We start from the raw sequence: 20375 nt of genomic DNA, 5'->3' as shown, positions 1-20375 counted from the left end.
CGGATTCCGGCAGGATTGTGCTCCACACGTCCCAAACCCACCCGTGGGCACCGGCACCAGCCAGGGGAGTTTATTGGGACACGCTTGCAGTGGCGGGCACCTGTGTGCATGGTGTGTGTGAGTGCTTGTAAACACGTGTGTGCTTCGGGGGTGTGCCTGGAAGCGTGTGCGCAGTGCGTGTGTGCTTGTAAATACGTGCTGTGTGTTCTGTGTGTGCTTGTAAACACGTGTCTGCTTGTGAGCACACACTTGCACACACGTGGTTATGGGTCCTCACATCCACTCGTGCACACACGTGCAGGAGGGTTGTTGAACACGCGTGCATTAAGGGCCCTTGCACGTGTGCACTCGCACACATGCACAAATGCACTTGCTCACACGTGCATGCGGGTCTTTGCACACATGCACTCGTGCACAAACTTGCACACAGGTGCATATAGGTGCTTGCATGCGTACACTTGTGCATGTGCCTGCACACCTGTCCATATGGATCCTTGCACACACGTGCAAATGCCCCCACATGTCATTGCCCAGACTCACACGCAGGGCTGAAGCCACATGTGCTGTGCACGCCCTTGCACATACTTACACCCATGTGTGCACTCTTGCAGCAGCTGTATGTTGTTGCACAGGCTAGAACACACGTGCACGTTTGTGTAGACTTGCACGTGCTTGCACACATGCTCACACACACATGTACCCTGTTGCACACGCTCACACCCCTCCCACACTTACAAGCCCCTGCACGCACGAGGCAGCGCGCTGGGGAAGCCAGGCTTCCCCCCACCTGGCTGCTGCTTTGGGACTAATTAATTAATTAACGACAACGCCAGGTATTAAAGCAGCTCAGTCTAATTACAGATCTTTCGGGGTGACGCGGGACGCAGGAGGGAAGTGCTCTCCTCCTCCCCCTTCTGGGGCAGCCCCAGCGGGGCAACAGGGGCAGTGTGGGGTCCATGGAGGTGAAAGACTCAACAAAGTGTTCAAATTGACCATTTCTGAGCCTCTTTCTGTATGTTTAAACCCTGCTCTGAGGTGAGGAGCAGAGAGGGGTTATGTCTGGATGCCACTAAAGGGCTGCAGGGGGAAAGGTGGGAGGCTGCTGGGCTCCTTGGACAGCCCTGGCTGGGGCTGGGGGATGATGGGCACAAAAGGGGGATGGAGGGGGGTGAGGGAGTGGGGACGGGATGGAGGTGGTGAGGGATGATGGGGGTGATGGGGAGACGGCGGAAAGGGAGGGACACAGGTGGTCATGGGGGTGATGGGGGGATGAGGGCAAAGGCGGTACCTGGGGGGATATGAGGGGGATGGGGGGTGGCAGGGCATGACAGGGGGGTGATGGGGGTGATGGTGGTGATCGGGGTAATGGGGATGCCGGGAGGTGATGGGGGCTGATAAGGATTCTGGTGGTGGGGCGGGGCGGTGTGTGATGGTAATGACGGGGGCTGATGGATGGTGATGGGGGTGCTGGAGGTGCCCAATGGGGAGACACAGGGGGGCGATGGGCGCGGGAGGGTGACGAGCCGGGGGGGTTCGCGGCGAGCCCGGCAGGGCGCAGCGGTGGGCGGAGCCGGGGCGCGTCCCGCCCCTCATTCCGCCCCGCGGTTCTGATTGGCCACCGCCCCCTCATTATGCTAATACAGCACCCCTGGGCGGGGCCGTCCGGCTGACGTCACGGGCCCGCTGGCGGGCGCGGGCCGAGCCGAGCCGAGCCGAGAGGTGCCGAGCGGGGCGGTGCCGAGCGGTGCCGAGGCGAGCCGAGCGGTGCCGAGTGGTGCCGAGCGGTGCCGGGCGGTGCCGAGCGGTGCCGGTCGGGCGGGGCGGGGCGCGGAACGGGCCATGGCGGCGGCGGCGGCGGCGGGCGAGGCGGCGGGGGCGGCGTTCAGCACCGCGAACAGCGGCCGGGTGAACGGGCTGAGCCGCCCGCCCGGCGCCATCGCCATGAAGGACCACGACGCCATCAAGCTGTTCGTGGGGCAGATTCCGCGCAACCTGGAGGAGAGCGACCTCAAGCCGCTCTTCGAGGAGTTCGGCCGCATCTACGAGCTCACCGTGCTCAAGGATCGCTTCACCGGCATGCACAAAGGTGCGGGGGCGGCGGGCCGGGGGACCCCCCGGGTGGGACGCCCTGACATGGGACACCCAGGTGTGGGGGCTGTCCTGAGGTGGGATGGGACACCCTGGGGTGGGGGGGATCCTCAGTGAGGTACTGCTCTAGTGGGATGCTCTGAGGTGGGGGGCACCCTCAGTGAGGTACTGCTCTGGTGGGACACCCTGGGGTGGGGGGCACCCTCAGTGAGGTACTGCTCTGATGGGACACCCTGGGGTGGGGGGGAACCTCAGTGAGGTACTGCTCTGATGGGACACCCTGATGGGGGGGGATCCTCAGTGAGGTACTGCTCTAGTGGGATGCTCTGAGGTGGGGGGGAACCTCAGTGAGGTACTGCTCTGGTGGGACACCCTGAGGTGGGGGGCACCCTCAGTGAGGTACTGCTGTCTCTGATGGGACACCCTGAGGTGGGGGGGATCCTCAGTGATGTACTGCTCTAGTGGGATGCCCTGAGGTGGGAGGTACCCTCAGTGAGGTACTGCTCTGCTCTGCTGGGATGTCCTGAGGTGAAGTATCCTGAGATGGAAGACCCCTCAGGTGGAACATCACTGAGATCTGGCACCTAAGTATGGGCCACCTGTGAGGCAGGACAAACTGAGGTGGAGGCAACCTCTCAGGTGAGGGATCCTGTCCCTCAGGTGGGATACTCCTGAGGTGAGGTGCCCCTCAAGTGGGACAGCTGGAGATGGATCATCTGGGCAAGGGGATACTTCTCAGTGGGATGCCCTGAGGTGGGATGCTCTGAGGGTGGGGACCTCTTGGTTGTGGTACCCCTGTGGTGAGATAAACTGAGATGGAGCATCCTGGCATATAGGGGGACCCCTGGGGTGAAGACACCCCTGAAGTGGGACACCCTGAGGCAAAGGCACCCAAGTGTGAGGCACCCCTGATATAGCACAGCCTGAGGTAGGATATCCCTGAGGCGAAGGCATCCCTGAAATGAGGTTCCCCATCAGATGGAACAATCTGAGGTTTGGTACCTAAGTGTGGGCCACCACTGAGGTGGGATGCCCTGAAATGAGGGTACCCCTCATGTGGGACATCCTGAGATGGTGCATCCCAAGACAGGGATACCTCTAAGGTGGAACATCCCTGACGTGGAGACACCCATGAGGTGGGATAACCTGAGGTGGAGCACCCCGAGGTATAGATGGGATGCTTTGAGAGGGGGCACCATGATCTGGAAGTATGCCTGAGATCGGAGACACTGGTATGGGACACTTGTGAGATGGGGGTATCCGTGAGGTGATGTATCCCTGAAATGGAGATACCCCTAAGGTGGGACATCCTGAGGTGGGGTACCCAAATATGGGGCACACCCCTCAGTTGAGTTACACCTGAGGTGGAGATACCCTTGATGTGGAGGCTGCACCCATAAGTATGGGGCACCTCAAGGAGGGGAAACATTTGGGGTGAAGGTACGGCTAAGTTGGAGGCAACCTTGAGGTAGAGCACCCTGAGGTGGGAACACCCCAGTTTGGAGCATTTGGATATATGGCCCCTCGTAAGATTGGGGTGCCCCTGAGGAAGAGGGGAGCACCCACCAGGGGTCAGAGTGCTGCTGTCGGGCTTGGGGGCACCCCTGTGATCAGAGCATCACAGGGCAGGGAGCACTGCAATGGATTTTAGAACATCTGCCTGGCTTGGGGGCACCTGTCTGGCATCAGCACACCCACATGAGTTTTGTGCACCCCTGGAGTTGGAGCACCCCTGAGATAGAGGCACCCCACAGTGGATGGGGACATGCCATGTCTGCACTGTGTCCCGGGTGCTGTGGCACTGTGGCACGGCATGCGGAGCGGTGACGCACCGAGGGGTCGCACAGGCAGCGCCAAGGTCTGCACAGAACGCCCCACCCAAGAGCTGTTGTGTGCAGTGCCAGAGCAGGGTCAAGGCACCCCAGGTATCACCCAGACAGGAGCCACGAGCTGTCACCAAACCCCCGTGCCACGGCCAGCACCTGCTTCGCTGGGACTTTCCTGGGAAGCCAGAACTTGGCATTTATGGTTGCTGCCTTGTCAATGCCCTTCGGCTATGGGGCAGCCGCCTGGACTCTGTCATTTTTGGCACTTTTGGCCTCCAGCATTTCTCCAGGTGTCTCTGAAGCTGCTTCTGTGCCTGGATCAATGGGATTTGCACCCTTCCAGGCTCCCTCTGCGCTTCCTCCAGCGCGGGCTTCAACGTCTGCGGCCCAGCCGCATGATTTAATTGCGGACGCTTCTCTAATTTGAACGGCATCCTCCCTCCCGGCGAGCCTCCAGAGCAGAACCGCTCCTGCGCCAGCCCTCTGAACTTCTCCAGAATGCCCGGGCACCGTCTACATTGTCGCCTGCAGGAAAAACAGGGAAAAAAAAGAGAGAAAGACGAGCGGAGAGCAGGAAGCCAACATGATTACAGATGGTAAACACTGGAAATGGCACCGGGACTGAGGCGAGCTGCTGTGCTGATCTCCCCTTCCCACCCGCAGTGGGAGAGTATTGATCTGGGGGGATCTCTCCTTGCTCTCCGTTGAGGGCAGATGTCCCCAGCACCCCAAGGCAGGTGAGGGACCCCATCCCGCAGCATCCCCCGCCCTGCCGCCATGCTCCCTCTCCTCCCAGGCACGCTGATTGTACTTATTAAGAGTTATTAATACTTAATCAGCTGGCGGATTTAATTGTGCCAATATTAAAAATGCATCAATGTCAATTTTATTCATTAAATATTTACTTTGTTGAAGGGAAACTGTTTTGCTGCTGTTTTAATATCACTTTCAGATGCTTTTGGATATGACCCCAGCAAATTGGGGGGGAGCCCTCAGGGAGGGAGCGGTGCAGCGGTGGCACAGGCACCAGGAATGCTTCAGGAGAGACGGAGCGAGGAGGACCGGACCCTGTCCCCAGGGCTCTCGCTCGTTGCTGCCAGCTCTGCGAGCGAGTGGCTCGGCAGCGTGAGTCAGCGTGGGAAAACCTCACCCCAGGCGTATTCCCAATTTCCAAAGCGCCATGATGTCGAAGGAGCCGGAGTGCCTTCGCTACATGAATCTCATCCCAAGGAGGATGCTTAGGCTGGGGGAACTGTGGTGGCAAGAGAGGGTGCACAGCCTCGACACCTGGAGATCTGCTTCCTGGAGGACTTGGGCTGTGGCTTTCCCCAGGGCTGGGGCCAGAGCACCACTGCCCATGTGCTGCCTGCTCCCCCTGGCTCCTTCCTTCATCCTGCTGCTCCATCTCCTACCCTGTTCTGGGGGTGAACTGTGACCTTGTGTGTGCCCATCTGGGTGTAGAGTACCAGGGCACCAGGATGCTGGATGCTGGATGCCATGGAGCCGGGGTGTCAGTGTAACAGGATGGTGGATGCCATGGTGCTGAGCTGCTGGATGCCATAATGCCATGGTTCCAGATCGTCAGGGTGCTTGTTGCTGGATGCCGTGGTGCTGAGGTGATGGATGCCACCATGCCAGGGTGCCAAATCCCAGGTTATAGACTGCTAGGATGCCAGGATGCTGAATGCCAGGGTGCCAGGATGTCAGGGTGCTGAGATGCTGGATGCCATGGTGCTGAGGTGCTGAATGCCACCATGCCAGGTTGCTGGGTTCTGGATGCCGCTGTGCCAGGGTGACAGAGTGCTGGGATTCTGGATGCCACAGGGCCAGGGTTCTGGATGCCAGGGTATCAAGTCCCAGTGTGCTGGTGTGCTGGGTATCACTGTGCTGGATGCCAGGATGCTGAGACACCACAGTGCCATATCAGCTGTGCCACCAGCTCCCTGTGTGCACAGGGCGCTGTGGCAATACCAGGCCGGACACTGATCCTGTCTCCCTGTCTCCACAGGCTGTGCCTTTCTCACCTACTGCGCCCGTGACTCCGCACTGAAGGCACAGAGTGCCCTGCACGAGCAGAAGACACTGCCAGGGGTAAGTGACACGAGGGCGTTGGGGTCAGTTGGGGCAGGGCCTTGTGACACCTCCCTGAAGCATGGGAGAATTAAGTGACACTGAGGTGGTCGAGTTGAGCTGGAGCAGCACCTGGTGACACCTCCCCAAGGCGTGGAAGCCTTAAGTGACACGGAGGGATCGGGGTGAGCCAGGGCGGGGGCTGGTGACACCTCCCCGAGGCGCGGGAGCCACTTCCAGCAGCCGCAAACCAAGGCATTGATTTTCCAGCCGCCCGCGTGCTGTTGCGCTTTCTGTGGGCTCCGACCTCCCGAGCTTAACAAAGTGAAAATAAATATTTAATTATTCGCCTAAATAAAAATCAATAGGCCCGCGGGTTGGCTGGGGAAAGAGCCGGGGCCCATGAATATCAATCCCTGTTATGTGTGTGTGTAGCTGACAGAGGGGGATGAGGTTTGCGGGGATGTGGCTTCCTGAGCCGTGCTCTCACCAGTGGGGCCACACATCAGTAGGTTCAAGAGTTAACAGCCCACCTTGGCAGCCTAAAGGAGGCCGGGGTCAGGCCCTGCCTGGGGATTCTCATCAGGCACACACGTGTGCGTATTGCTATTGCCATGGCCACTCACTTGGGGGTTGGGGGGGTGTGTGTGTGAGCACGCGTGTGCACATGGATGTGCGGGTGCACGCCCCACAGGGACTCACAGCTGTGTTCATCCCTCTGCGTGTGTGTGCACACAGCGGTGCAGGGGACTGTGTGCTGGTGCTCACACCCCTGTGCCCATGCAGGTTCTCACACCTGTGTGTGCTCACCTGTCTGTGCCTGAGCACCCCTTCTGTTCTTGCACACACCCATGTGTACGCACTTGTGTACGCTTGGGTACATACCTGTGAGTGCCTGTGAACATCTCTCTGCTTGTGCACACAAGCACACTCATGTACATTTATGTACAACCCCTCTACCTGTGCTCACCCCCTGCACCTGCTCATACCCCTTGTATCTGTACTCACACACCTATATCTGTGCTTACATACCCTGTACCTGCTCATGCCACCTATACCTGTGCTCACCCCCTGAACCTGCTCATACACATCTACCTGTGCTCACACCTGTACCTGCTGACCCCCTGTACCTGTGCTCACCCCCCTGTACCTGCTAACCCCCTGTACCTGTGCTCACACCCCTGTACCTGCTAACCCCCTGTACCTGTGCTCACACCCCTGTACCTGCTGACCCCCTGTACCTGTGCTCACCCCCCTGTACCTGCTAACCCCCTGTACCTGTGCTCACACCCCTGTACCTGCTGACCCCCTGTACCTGTGCTCACACCTCTGTCCCTGCTGACCCCCTGTACCTGTGCTCACACCCTTGTACCTGCGCACCCCCCGTGTTCCCACCCTCGCCCCCTGCCCCAGCCAGGCCCCGCCCCCGGCGTGTCGGGGGACCGGGGGCGTGTCCAGACGGCGATGGGCGTGTCCCCAGAGAGGCCCCGCCCCCCGCCCGTCCCGGCTCGGCTCGGCGGGGCTGCGGCTGCCCCGCCCTGTGCCCCGCCCCCCGCGCGCCGCTGCGCGAGCCCAGCCGAATCTGGCCGAGCCGAACCGAACCCAGCCGAGTCTAGGCGAACCCAGCCCAGCCGAGCCCGGCCTTGCCGAGCCGAGCTAAGCCGAGCCCGGCCGAGCCGTCTCGGGTGGAGCCGAGCGCAGCCGAGCTCAGCCGAACCGCCTCGGTGGAGCCGGCGGTCCGGCCGGTCCGGCCATGCAGCTGCCGCAGGTGCCGGCGCCGGGGCCGCGGCCGCCCGTGCTGTGGGTGCCCGCCGGGTCCAAGATCCTCTGCATCGAGGTAGGGCCCCGCCTTTGTCTGCCGCCGCCTCCGCCCGGCCCGGCACGGCCCGGCACCGCCCGGCAGCCTCCGCTGGCGCCGGGGTGGGGGGGCTGCACCGGAGGGGCTGTAGAGGGATGTGGGTGATGGCGAAGGGGTGTATCTGCTCCCGGGGATGATGTGTGGGAGTGGGGGTGATGGCGAGGGTGTGGATCCTTGCTCCTGGGGATGGGCATGGAGGGGTGTTGATGGTGAGCAGGGCGTATCTGCACACAGGGATGGGGATGGAGGGCTGTTGGTGAGAGGGTGCATCTACTCCCAGGGATGGGCTGGGGATACAGCAGTGTTTGTGGTCAGGGTGTAATTGCACACCGGGAGGGTGGGTGTGAGTGTGGGTGTTGGTGATGGAGTGTATCCGAACCCAGGGATGGGAATGAGGATGGAGCAGTGTTGGTGAGGGGGTGTATCTGCTCCCAGGCATAGGATGGGGATGGAGTAGTGCTGGTGATCAGGGTGTATTTGCACACAGGGACGGGGATGGAGGGGTGTTGATGAGCAGGGTGAATGTGCACACAGGGTTGGGGTGTGTGAGTGGGCGTGTTGCAGGGTGTATCTGCACACAGGGATGAGGATGGAGGGGTGTTGGTGGAGGGTGTATCTGCTCCCAGGGATGGGGTGGGTGGGTGTGGGTGTTGCAGGGTGTATCTGCACGCAGGGATGAGAATTGGGGGTGTTGGTGACAGGGTGTATCTGCTCCCAGGGATGGGTGTTGGGGATGGAGGAGTGTTGGTGAGGAGGGTGTATTTGCATAGAAGAATGGGGTTGGAGGGGTATTGGTGAGAGGATGTTTCTGCACCCGCAGATGGGGTGTGTGGGTGTGAGTGTTGCTGTGCAGGGTGTATCTGCACCCGGGGATGGGGTGCATGTGTTGGCAGGGTGGTTGTTGGTGATGAGGGTGTATTTGCACTCAGGGATGGGGGCTCTGTGTGTGTGTGTGGCCGAGAGGGTGTACCTGCACCCAGGGAAAGGGAGGGTGTTGGCAGAGGGGTGTTGGTGATGTATCTGGACCCAGGGAGGCTGTGTGTGGTGTGGGTGTTGGTGAGGAGGGTGTTCTGGCACCCAGGAATGCTGGATGGTTTGCAGGCAGGGATGGAGGATGATGGTGAGGAGGTGTATCTGCCCCCAGGGATGGGTTTGGTTTGTGTGTTGGCTGGAGGGTGTATTTTTCCACCGCAGGTTTGTGTGTGTGTGTGCGTGGTGCAGGTGTGCAAGGGGCAGTGCTCGGGGGTGTTGCAGCCACAGGCAGTGCAGGGAGGGGGGTGTGTGTTGGCAGGGGTACGGCTTTGACCCCCGGTATGTGCAGGTCGGTGCTGGTGGATGTGCAAGCACGTGGGTGTCTGTGTGGGAAGAGGAGCTTAGGGTGTCCTTGCCCCCAGTGTTGGTGGCAGGGTGTGGGTGCACATGGGCCGGGGGAGTGGCAGCAGTGGGGGTGTGTGGGCACACCGGGTGTGATGGGGAGTGCAGGTGTGCTCAGGTGTTGCGCTGGGCTCAGGTGTGCAGGGTGGCCCTGGGGGTGGGATGTGGGTTTTGCTGGGGATGCTGTGAGCCCACCCAAGGTGTCTGTGTGCCCGTAGAGGGCTCCTGGGGGTCCCAGTATGGGTCCTGCTGCTACAGTGGGGAAACTGAGGCAAGGGGCATTGTATCCCCAGTGCTGGCTGTGTATCCCAGGGTGCATGCCCGTGGTTGTGTGTGATCCATGGCAGCAGGCAGGGCTCTGTGGGAGTTGCGTGGCATGCAGGCTGGGGTTGTCCAGGTGCCCGTGGGGCTGTGTGCCGCACGTGGGAGCGCAGCGGTGCTGGGACAGACGCGCGGTGTGCGCAGCGCTGCGTGGGCACGCGTGTGTGGCTTCCGAGGTCTACGGCTGTGCCAGGGGGGTTGGGGTGGCTGTGCTTGGGGGGTGCTGGCTGTCTGTGGTTGTGTTTAGAGGTGTGTGGGTGTGTGCAGGGTGTGCCAGGGTGGTCATACATGTGCAGGGTTGTGCAGTGGTGTGGCTGTCCCCAGGCTGGCTGTGTGGCCTGGCTGTGGGTTGCCCCCAGGGCTCTGTCAAGGTATTCCTGTGAGGAGTGACTGCCAGTACCTCGGTTCCTGTCTCCCTGGGGTGGCACGGACACCAGACTCCCACGGGCACTCGCTGCTCCAGTGTCACCTGCCACCTCCATCTCATTTGGGTGCACGGTGGCCTGCTGGATCCTCTGGCTGTTGGTTGTGAGGACAAGGAGGAGTGTGATGCCAAGGAAGGAACAAAGGCCAGAAGTGACCCACTGAGCACATCCCCTGGCAGTGATTCTATGGGCTGGCCCTCCCTGGTACCTAGGTTCTTGGGGGGCTCCAAATTTGGGTGGGGGACAGTGCCTGAGCAGTCAGGAGGTGGTTTAGCAACCGCTCGTGACCTCCTGTGCTGTGGAACACCAGTGGTTTGGCCATGGGGTAGCTGGGACTTTGTGAACTGCTGATGATGGTTGGTGCTGGAGCACCCCAAGCAGGGTGTCACTATGTCCTTGGGGTGTGGGAGATAGCTGGGAGTTGGGAATGGATGGATGGATGGATGGATGCTGTGGGAGTGGAAAGGTGGGTGGTGGCAAGATGGGAGATGGATGGGCAGATGGAAGGGTGGTACAGGGATAGAAGGGTGTTGGGGGATGGATGGGTGTTGGGGGATCGATAGAGGATCTTGGCAATATAGATAGATGCTATGGGAATGGATGGGTGTATGGGGATGAATGCTGGTGATATGGATGGCTGCAGTGAGGATGGACAGGTATTCGGGGGTGGATGGATGGATGTTGGCAATGTAGATGGATGCTATGGGAGTGAATGGGTGTTATGAGGATGGGTGTTGGGGATATGGATGGGTTCTATGGGGATGGATGGATGCTATGGGAATGGGTGTTGGATTATGGCTGGATGAATCCAGGGGGAAGATGGGTGTGTGGGTGTCCGGGATGGATGAATGGATGGATGGGTGTTGCAGGGTGGCAGGTGGGTGTCAGGAGCAGGGGAAAATGCCTAGGTGGCTGTTTGGTGTGGGAGGATGGATAGAGGGCTGTGTGGACACAGTGCAGGGGTGCTGTGGGGACAATCAGGAGCTCTGGGTGCCACAGGGGGTCATTGAGCACCCTGTGGTGGGCATGTCGTGATGTCAAGGGTGCCAAAACCCCCTTCTGGGGGTGTCTAGAGGCCAGGACAATTTCTCCTTGGTGTGGTGTGGCAGCCCTAGGGTAGGTTAGCTGGTCCCTGAGGCCTGACATTTATAAACATCAGCCGCTCCCGGGGAATCAATACAGTTTAATAACCGGCGAGCGGAGACGGGAGACACATCAAAATGACACTCTGCGGCTCCGTAAATGTTATTCTAAATCATCCTCACTGGGTTTATTACATTAAGCATACAGCAGCGGGCATGGGAAATTTATTCCATCAAAGGCCATCACGCTGGTAAATGGGGCTGGCAGGTCAGTGGAGGGGGGCAGCCCCCCCCAAAATGGGGTTTCCTCCTCCCAGCTGTGGCAGGGATGTGAGGGACAGCGGGGTTTGGGTTTAGGGTCTGGGTGCTGTCAAAGCCTCCAGAGTTTGGGGTGAGCCAAATCCTGCCCCTGCCCAGAGTGGGTGTTTGGGGGACTGGTGACATAATGGGTGACACTGTGAGGTGTCCCTCGGTGCCACTCTGTGCCATCCCATGACTCCTGGGGACTCAATCCTTTCCCTGGACCATCCCCAGCTCTGCGCTGACATTTCTCTCCACGTTTCCCTGGAGACGAGGTGGTTGCTGTGGAAACCTCCCTCCTCTTCTCTCTTACCCATCCTCTTCCTCACCCTGATGTGGGGGGGACTGTCTCTGCCCCCACCCAGCCCCAAAATTTAGGGACCCCTTCCAGGGGTGCAGCAGAGGGCACCTGGGATGGGGTGCACACACACATGGGGGCGACTGTCCCCGTGTGTGCTCAAGGCGTGTTCGTGTGCGCACCCCCGCGCCGTCATGTGTGACATCTCGCTGTTGCCGTGGCGACCCCATCGAGCACATGGCTCGGGCTCCGCAGCATCGCGGGGGAAGCACGCTTGTTGCCATGGAAACGGCCATAATTGTAGCATTTTTCGGCTAAAAGAGGGGAAAAAGGAGGGGGAGAGAGGAGGAGAAATGGCTCCATGGGGCAGCGGGCCACGGATGTGCCTGCCAGCCCAGTGTGTCCTGCTGCACACGGGTGTCATGCTCGTGGGTGCACGTGGCGGTGACAAGGAGGAGGCCAAATTTGGGTGAGGTTTGGGAAAAGGAGGGCAATGGTGCCAGAGGGGCCGGGGCTGGCGGGGTGCTACTGCTGCCTCTGCAGTCCTTTGCAGTCGAGGAAAGCAGGCAGGCGGCCAAGCCTGGCACTGGCGGCCCCGCGGGCGCATGCAGCACCGGGTGCCCATAGCCAGGGCCGGAGCATTGCCCTTTGCACATGGCATCCCTGGGTCTCTGTGGCCACAAGCCCCAGATCTATTCACGCAGGTCCCTCCCCTTTTCCCCAGCTCCTGGTGCCAGTCATTGGCCAAATCCTGCTGTTCCCTATGGAGAGGGTTCAGGGGCCACCACACTGACCACCCGCTCTCGCTTGTGTTGCAGATGAACCGCCCCATCCAGGTGAAGCCGGCCGACAGCGAGGGCCGAGGAGGTAGGTCCTCAAGTCTCCAGATGCCTGGCATGGGCAGGGGGGCACAGGTTCATCTGGGGGGTGATGGGGGACATGGTGGCATCACGAGGGCTGCTGTGTGAAGGTTGGTTTGGAGAGAAATCGAGGAAAGGATCTGCCTTTGCTGGTGGCATCCAAACATGGGTGCAGAGCAAATGCCATCTTCTCCCTCCCTGTCTGGTCAGCAGGGGGAAGCATCCTGATGTCATCCTGGGAATGTCCTGACATCATACCATGAGCATCCCAACATCCTGGGGGGCAGAGCGCTAGCCAGCCATTCTCCCTCACCACCTTAATTTACCAAAAATTCCCTCTCCAGAGCTGCCTGTGGGGATCCTGGGGCAGGAGCTGGCTTCATATGGCCCAAGCCCCTCTCAGTTCTTTGTGAGCATTTGCCACTCATTGGGCTGTGGCATTGCCAGGCTGAGGTAATCATTTGAGCAAAATCACAGGAACTGGATCAAAATCCCACATCTGTTGTGTTGCTGGGCAGGTAGGCACTATTGGACATGCAGGATGCTCTCATGGGGCCGCCTGCACTTGGCAGGATGGCTGGGGTAGCTCCCCCCTCATCCAAACCCTGTTATTAAACACTCCGGGAGCTGGTCCCAGCATGTCCCAGAGGGACCTGGCAAATAAATTACCCACTTACCGAGTGTAATTGGTGAAGGATTAAAAATCGATGGGTGAGCTGGGGCTCCCATCTCCAGCCCCCTCGCCCAGGAGGCAACGCTGGGCTGCCCAGCCCACTCCCCCTGGGAGGTGGTTTATGTTTAACTAGACAACACACAAGCCCTATTCCCTTAACTAATTTTCCTGCTACCTTAACAGACTAAACATTCATCGTCTCCTGCCATTATTTATTTATTTCCCCAGCAACGCTCTTGACAGGGCACCTTATTTCCTTTGTCAAATGCCATTAGCGTGCGGCAGGAACGCGCGGCCGCACAAGACAGATGCTGGTAATAATCATGAAATTCTCATTATTTACTATCCCTTCTCTTGTGTTTGGGTTATTGATGTCCCCTGGGCACGGCTGGAGGCTGCGGGTTGTTCTGTGAGTCGATCACACGAGGGTGATCACGTCCAGTTTGTGGATTCTCTTTGTTCCACCGCATCCCACCCTAGTGCTGGGGAGCCAGCCCCCCCATTCCTAGGAAAAGCCCCAGCTCCACTCCCTAAAGCAATGGCTCTTCCAGAATTCACCCCTCAGCAATTTCCCCACAGGAGAGGTTTTCCCGTCCTGAGTGTTCTGTAGGATGGAGATTGTAAGCCTGGCACCTTCTCTGTAGGATCGGTGTTGCTCCCTCCCTCTGATGTCACTTGGCTCCTTCCCCTCCATACACCATTTTTGGTGAGGGGTTGGGATGGTGAGTGACCTCCCACTCTCTGATGGGCTTGGTTTTGTTTTTAGAAGACAGGAAGCTCTTTGTGGGCATGCTGGGGAAGCAGCAGAGCGAGGATGACGTCCGCCGCCTCTTTGAGCCCTTCGGCCAGATTGAGGAATGCACCATCCTCCGAGGGCCTGATGGAGCCAGCAAAGGTGGGCTTTGGGGCACCAGGTGGGCATCCTATGGACCCACAATGGCTAAATCCAATCTGTTCCATGTTCCCTCTGTTCCCTTAGGTTGTGCCTTTGTGAAATACGGCAGCCACGCCGAGGCACAGGCTGCCATCAACAGCCTGCACGGCAGCCAAACTATGCCGGTAAGTGCCAGGCTCGCACCCTGCCCTGGCTGACCCCATGCTGCCTGCTTAATACAATCACCCACTAATTTGATCCTCAGTCTAACTGCATCAAAATCCTGCAGGCTGGCAATTTGTTGGCCACATCACCCCAGGTTCCTCCTTGCCAAGGTGCTGAGCCCTATAGGTGGGAGCATGGGGCTAATTCTCTCCATGCCAGAGAAAGGGGCAGTTTAATTAACGCTGAAGGTCAGAATTGTGGACAAGGAAAGGGAAAGGAAACAGAGGTCAGGGAGCTGCCACTGGGGAGAAAAACTGGCTATAATTAAACCTCACATCGATCATTGGTTGCTGCTGCCAAGCTGGGCAGCGTCCCCAGGGCTGAGGATGCTACAGACACTGCGAGCCACACCACGGTGGGTACACAATTTGGGGCATTGCTGTGGTCCCACCATCAGCCCCATCTTCCCCCCACCTCAGGGCGCCTCGTCCAGCCTGGTGGTGAAGTTTGCGGACACAGATAAGGAGAGGACCCTGCGGCGGATGCATCAGATGGCAGGGCAGCTGGGCATCTTCAACCCCATGACCATCCAGTTCGGCGCCTACGGGGCCTACACACAAGCGGTAGGAGCTGGTGCACACTGGGGCTTTGGGGGACCCCTGTGGGTGGGAGGGCTGGTTTGGCCCTTGAAAGCACCGGTGCCAGGATGTGTGGATGCCTGGGAGGGTTGGTATATCCCAGTTTAAGGGCAATTGCAGGGCTTCCTCCCCACAGCTGAGGGTGGTTGTAGGATTCAGTGGTCCCATATTTAGCATCACCAAGACCAAGACTCCTGTCCCTGGGTCTGGCAGCAGGTGGCATTTATTCCTCGGAATCCATCCAAAGCAGAGATGCTGATTTGCCCTCCCCTCTCTCTCCTTCTCTCTGCCTCCTGTGCTCTGTCTCTTTTCCGCCGTTCTTTTCTGAAGATCATGCAGCAGCAGGCAGCCCTGATGGCGGCCGCGCAGGGCACCTGCCTCAACCCCATGGCTGCCATCGCTGCCGCCCAGATGCAACAAATGGCTGCCTTCAATGTCAGCGGGCTGGTGGCTGCCCCCCTCACCCCCTCTTCAGGTAGGACCCCCGCATTTGCCACTTGACATCCTCGGGAGGGCACTCTCGGGGTGATGCCGGCCCTGACGCCATGCTCCTGCAGGTACAAGCACTCCTCCCGGGATCAGCACGGCGCCGGTGCCCAGCATTGCCACGCCCATTGGGGTGAACGGCTTCAGCCCGCTGCCGCCCCAGACCAACGGGCAGCCCGCCTCCGAGACCATCTACACCAATGGCATCCACCCCTACCCAGGTACAGCCCTCCTGGGGCTCTGCCGCAGCCCCGGGCAAGGGGAGTGTGCTTGGCTCATGCGGGATGCTCAGGGGGTGCTCCCCATCCCAGGAACATGCTGGATGAACCTGCCGTGTGCTCCCCGTGTGTTCCCGTGGCATCACTGCAGGGAGGAGGGAATTCAGGCAGGGAGCAGCTCTGCCCCTCCATGGCGGCGTTTGGTCAGGAACCCTTTCCCATAGGAGCTGTGCATGCATCCCTGGCTTTCTCTGGCTTATTCTATCTTCCTTCTCCTTTCTCTTCTCTTCCCAGCTCAAAGCCCCACGGTGGCAGACCCCCTCCAGCAGGCCTACGCCGGCATGCAGCACTATGCAGGTCTCAAACTTCGCTTCCCACTCCTTCCCTCTTTCCCCTCTTTGCTCCTCACCCTTATTTTTGGGAGGTGAACATCATCCTGGGGTTGAACATTGGACTGGGACAGTGTATTTGGGCATGGATTCATGAGGGGACCAGCAGGTGCTGAGCCCTGGCAGGAGCTCCAGGGTGGTGATACCAATGAAAGCGCAGTCCCTTCATCCCACTGGCCCCCTGTGCAAATTTTGGATAGTGCAAAGTGAATTTTAATACCCATGAGGCTGAGAGAACTCCATGGGGGAACCCTGGCAGTGGTATTGAGAAGAGCAGGCAAGATTTGGGAGGTGACAGAGGGCCACCTCCACACCAAGACACCAAAAGTCTTTGGATGTTCATCGTGTGGCCAAGTCTGATGGCCAAGGACATGGGCCATGGAGGGAAAGGAGACAGAGCCTCCCTGGAAATATATCAAGCCCAGCAGCCATTTAATTAGGAACATTGACAGCAAGGTCTAGATTTGCAACAGAAAATCAAGTTTTGGACCCAAATCTTTGGGGTTTTTCACCAAAAGTACCATCTTTCCTCAGCCTTGAGGCTGTATTACTGCTATCAGCAGCATTTCTCCTGGGGGAGCTGTTCCCATATCCCTGGTGTATCAGGAGGGGTGGGAAAGGCAGAGCCAGCAGTCGTGGGGCAGGAGAGGCCCCTTGATCCCAGATGGCAGCAGGGGACCTGCCTGTCCCAGCCCTCTCTGTGGCTGGGGTGGGTGCTGTGGCCTCAGCTTCTTGTTTCTCTCTTCCAGCAGCATATCCCACTGCCTACGCTCCCATCAGCCAAGCCTTTCCCCAGCAAGCGCCCCTCATCCCGCAGCAGCAGAGAGAAGGTGAGGGGTGGGGCTCACCCCATGTGGGGCCGGTGGCTCCTCGGTGTCCCCCCGGGGTGACCCCACCTCGTAGCTGACGTGTCCTGTCCTTTGTGTGTCACCCAGGTCCCGAGGGCTGTAACCTGTTTATTTATCACCTGCCCCAGGAGTTCGGGGACGCGGAGCTCACGCAGATGTTTTTGCCTTTCGGCAACGTCATCTCTGCCAAAGTCTTTGTGGACCGTGCCACCAACCAGAGTAAATGCTTTGGTAAGTCCCAGGGTGTGGCTCTCTCTCCCTGGTGTCCCAGCTCAGGGCTCCAGCTCTTCCCAGTCCCCAGCTCAAGGTTCCAGCTATCTATAACATCACAGCTTGGAGATCTGGCTCTTCCTCAACATCCCAGCTCAGGGATCTGGCTCTCTTCAGCATCCCATTTAAAATATCTGATGCTCCTCAACATCCCAGCTCTTACCAGTTTCTAGCTCCAGAGTCCCATTCTTTCTGGTCTCCAACCTGAAGGTCCAGCTCTCCTAATATTCCGGCTCAAGGGATCTGTCTCTCCCCAAATTTCAGCTCAAGGGTTTGGCTCTCCCCACTCTTCCCAGCTCGGGAGTCTGACTCTTCTGGACAACCCAGCACAGAGCATCTCCATATTGGGTGTCCAGCTCTCCCTGAGGTTCTTGCTTGAGAGTCTGTCTCTCCAACATCTCATATTGGGGATGTCTCTTTCCCAGCTCAGATGGAGTCCATGTCTCCCTGCTGTCCCTTGCTTGGGGTCCAACTCTTCCCTATGTCCCCAGTTCAGGGATTTGTACCTCCCTCTCATAGACTTCGGTGTCCCCACAAACCTGGTCACTTTGGTGTCCCCATAGACTCTTTCACTGTTGTGTCTTTGGAGGCCCTATCACCTCAGGATCCTGCAGACCTGGCCTACAGATGTCCCCTGAGCCCACACATCCCATCCTGGTGTCCCCACACACCCCATCACCCTGGTATCTCCACATACCTGCAGACCTTAGCGTCCCCACAGACCCCATCACCTCAGTGTCCCTGCAGCCCCTATCACTTTAACAGACCCTGTCATCCCACTGACCCCACAAATCCCACCCTGTAGTGTCCCTGCAGATGGCTCCAGTGTCCTCTGGACCCTCTTATACTGCTGTCCTCACAGCCTTGTCAGCTCAGTGTCCCTGCAGACCTCGGTGTCCTTGCAGGTGCCATCACCTGTCACCCAGTCCCCTGCAATCCGGGGTTGTGATGTTACCCAAGGACCCTCTCTCCCAGCACTCCCAAACCAGGAGCATCCCACAGGATTTCAGTGCCTGGGTTGAGGTGAGGCAGCCGCCTGTGTGATGTGTGTGGTGACAAGCCCCTGTGTCCCCTCCCCGCCAGGTTTCGTCAGTTTTGACAATCCGACGAGTGCTCAGGCGGCCATTCAGGCCATGAATGGCTTCCAGATCGGCATGAAGAGGCTAAAAGTGCAGCTAAAGCGGCCGAAAGATGCCAACAGACCCTACTGACCCCAGCTCAGCCTGCGGAGAGGTGAGGGGGCCTGGCCCTGGGGGACGTGGCGGTTGTGGAACGTCCCCCTGTCCTCATCAGGGATCTCTGCCTGGCACCACCCACCCAAAGGATCTGGGTCCCTCCCTCCATCCTTCCCTCCCTCCATCCCCCAGAAGCAGGCTGACAACCTTTTCCTTCTGTTTCAGGTCGGACGTCCCGCAGTGTCTGACGACTTTCCCCTTCCCCAAGTGCAGTATCCAAACCCGTAACTCTCTTTCTTTGCAACACATCCCGGAGGAGGAAAAGGAGGATGAGGAGGAGGAGGTGAAGGAGAAAATGGCAAAGAAGAGAGCGTTTTGGTCGTAGCTTTTCCTTTTTGAATTTTTTCCCAGACTGGTCTTGTTTGTTGTTTAATGGGAATGAGAGGAAGACAAGGAAGGAGGGGAGCGATGCGGTGCCGGGGTTGCGATTCGCCGCCGGCCGCTCGCCAGGACTCACCGGATCCCTCACTGGGAGCAAGGCTGATGGCTCCGGGCAGCCGGGCCACAATCTACCTTTGTTTTTTGGGTTTTTTTTTAAAGCACTCATTTGCTGCTACCGATTTCCCAGGAGAAACGAGGAAAAGAGGCTCCAAATGGATTCTTAAACCAAAGCCGGTGGGACGGGACCAGCCTCGGGCGCTTCACCTGGAGGATGTTTGTTTGGTTGATAAAGAAAAACGGCAAGATTTTCCTTTTTCCCTGCATTGGGGGAAAAAAAAGAAGGATCAAAGTATGTTGGACTTATAGAAGATATATATAAATAAGTATATATATATATATATCCCATGGAGCAGGGTGGCGGGACACGCGCTTCCCCTGCTTGTCACTGGCACAGGGACATAGGATTACTTGTTTCAGAGTCATATCATTCCTTAGAGTTTAGGGACCAAAGGACTATTGCTTTTTTTAAATATATCTATAAATAAATTAATTTAAAAAAAAAAACAAAACAAAACAAAACACACAAAAAAACTTCGGGAAAGGAGGAGAAAATCCAACAAAAATTAAGAAGGTTGAGTAAAACCCTCGGGCGTTCAGAGCCACGAGCGTTTCCTACAGGGCTCGGATTTGGGGGGTTCAAGGGCTCGGTTTCGGGGGCCAGTTCGTGGCTGGGGACTGGGGGGATGCAGAGGGGATTTGAGGGGGGGACTGCAGTGGCTCCCCCAGCTCCATGGCCCAGGGGGAATTGGAGCCCCTCGGTCGCCTCTGGCAGAGGGCGGAGTGATATGGTTCTTTGCATTTTGGGTTGGTTTGGGGGGATTTTTGGGTTGGGATTTTTTTTTTCAGCCAAAAAAACTTAAAAAAAAAAAAAAAAAGAAAAATGTGAGGTTTCAGCCGAAATGAAGTGAAGCGAAATAAACTTATTTTGTCAAAATCGTCACCTTCGTTGGTTCTTTGGAGCAATCACTGCCGCGTCCACCACCAAACACGACACCCGGGCCCCCTTTATGGCCAGCTCAGCTCCAGATGGGCTGGAGCATCCACCAGGATTTGGTGAAGCTGGGAGAGCACCATAGGCCTCTCTTTTTATTTGCTTTTTCACAGGAAATGCTAATTTTTGGAGAAATTCACCCTGGCTGCAGAGGGAATCAGGACAGGACACAGCCCTGTGGTTTCACTGATCTTTCCAAGGGACAGAGGAGCTTCAGAGAGATGTGGCCATGTCCCATGGGATGTCCCTTCGCACTCGTGGGTACAGCTGAGTGACTGCCATGATCCCAGGAAAGTGATTTATTTTTTATTTGAGGAGAGGAAAAAACCCCAAACCCCACAAATTTAAGCAAACCGGCCCTCACCAAGGGGTAGGTGGCAGGGCTAGGGGCAAGGGACTGGCCACCAGCCCAGATTTGGGTGGCCCTTGGATACTTGGAGCAGCCAGTGTGGGACAAGTGAGGATAGACAGATGTTGGGATCCGGGGGGACAGAGGACAGGGATGTGCCAGAAGTGACACTGAGTGCACCCATTGGTGTAATGAACCTGTCAGGACTCAGGCGGTGTCTGTACCAAAACCAGGATAATTCTTACAATTGTTCTTAAATTCCATCATAAATCCTGGCTGAAATCGTGGCCTTGCAC

The 20375-nt window shown here is 58.1% G+C and overlaps 1 protein-coding gene across 1 annotated transcript; it reads left to right on the top strand.

Moving 5' to 3' along the window:
* The first annotated feature begins 1866 nt into the window (after positions 1–1866).
* On the top strand, positions 1867–18531 carry CELF6 (CUGBP Elav-like family member 6). The gene is made up of 13 exons (XM_041469037.1): positions 1867–2086; positions 5923–6005; positions 12461–12509; positions 13942–14070; positions 14155–14234; positions 14694–14837; positions 15183–15327; positions 15410–15559; positions 15851–15913; positions 16695–16775; positions 16881–17024; positions 18147–18296; positions 18464–18531. The coding sequence occupies exons 1-12, from the start codon at positions 1942–1944 to the stop codon at positions 18272–18274; spliced, it is 1341 nt and encodes a 446-aa protein (XP_041324971.1). The 5' UTR covers positions 1867–1941; the 3' UTR covers positions 18275–18296; positions 18464–18531.
* The last annotated feature ends 1844 nt before the right edge of the window (positions 18532–20375 follow it).

This window comes from Pyrgilauda ruficollis, unplaced genomic scaffold (assembly GCF_017590135.1).
Source record: "Pyrgilauda ruficollis isolate IOZ18807 unplaced genomic scaffold, ASM1759013v1 scaffold23, whole genome shotgun sequence".
NCBI lineage: Eukaryota > Metazoa > Chordata > Aves > Passeriformes > Passeridae > Pyrgilauda > Pyrgilauda ruficollis.
Note: the sequence above shows the minus strand (reverse complement) of the source record. Positions and strands in the feature narration are given on the sequence as shown.

What these genes read in the sequence shown, in the direction of transcription:
- CELF6 (XM_041469037.1), top strand. Translation starts at nt 1,942, where the DNA reads ATGAAGGACCACGACGCCATCAAGCTGTTCGTGGGGCAGATTCCGCGC. An exon ending in GCCTGATGGAGCCAGCAAAG is followed by an intron (nt 14,071 to 14,154) that starts GTGGGCTTTGGG and finishes CTGTTCCCTTAG; the next exon opens with GTTGTGCCTTTGTGAAATAC. An exon ending in CCCGCAGCAGCAGAGAGAAG is followed by an intron (nt 16,776 to 16,880) that starts GTGAGGGGTGGG and finishes TGTGTCACCCAG; the next exon opens with GTCCCGAGGGCTGTAACCTG.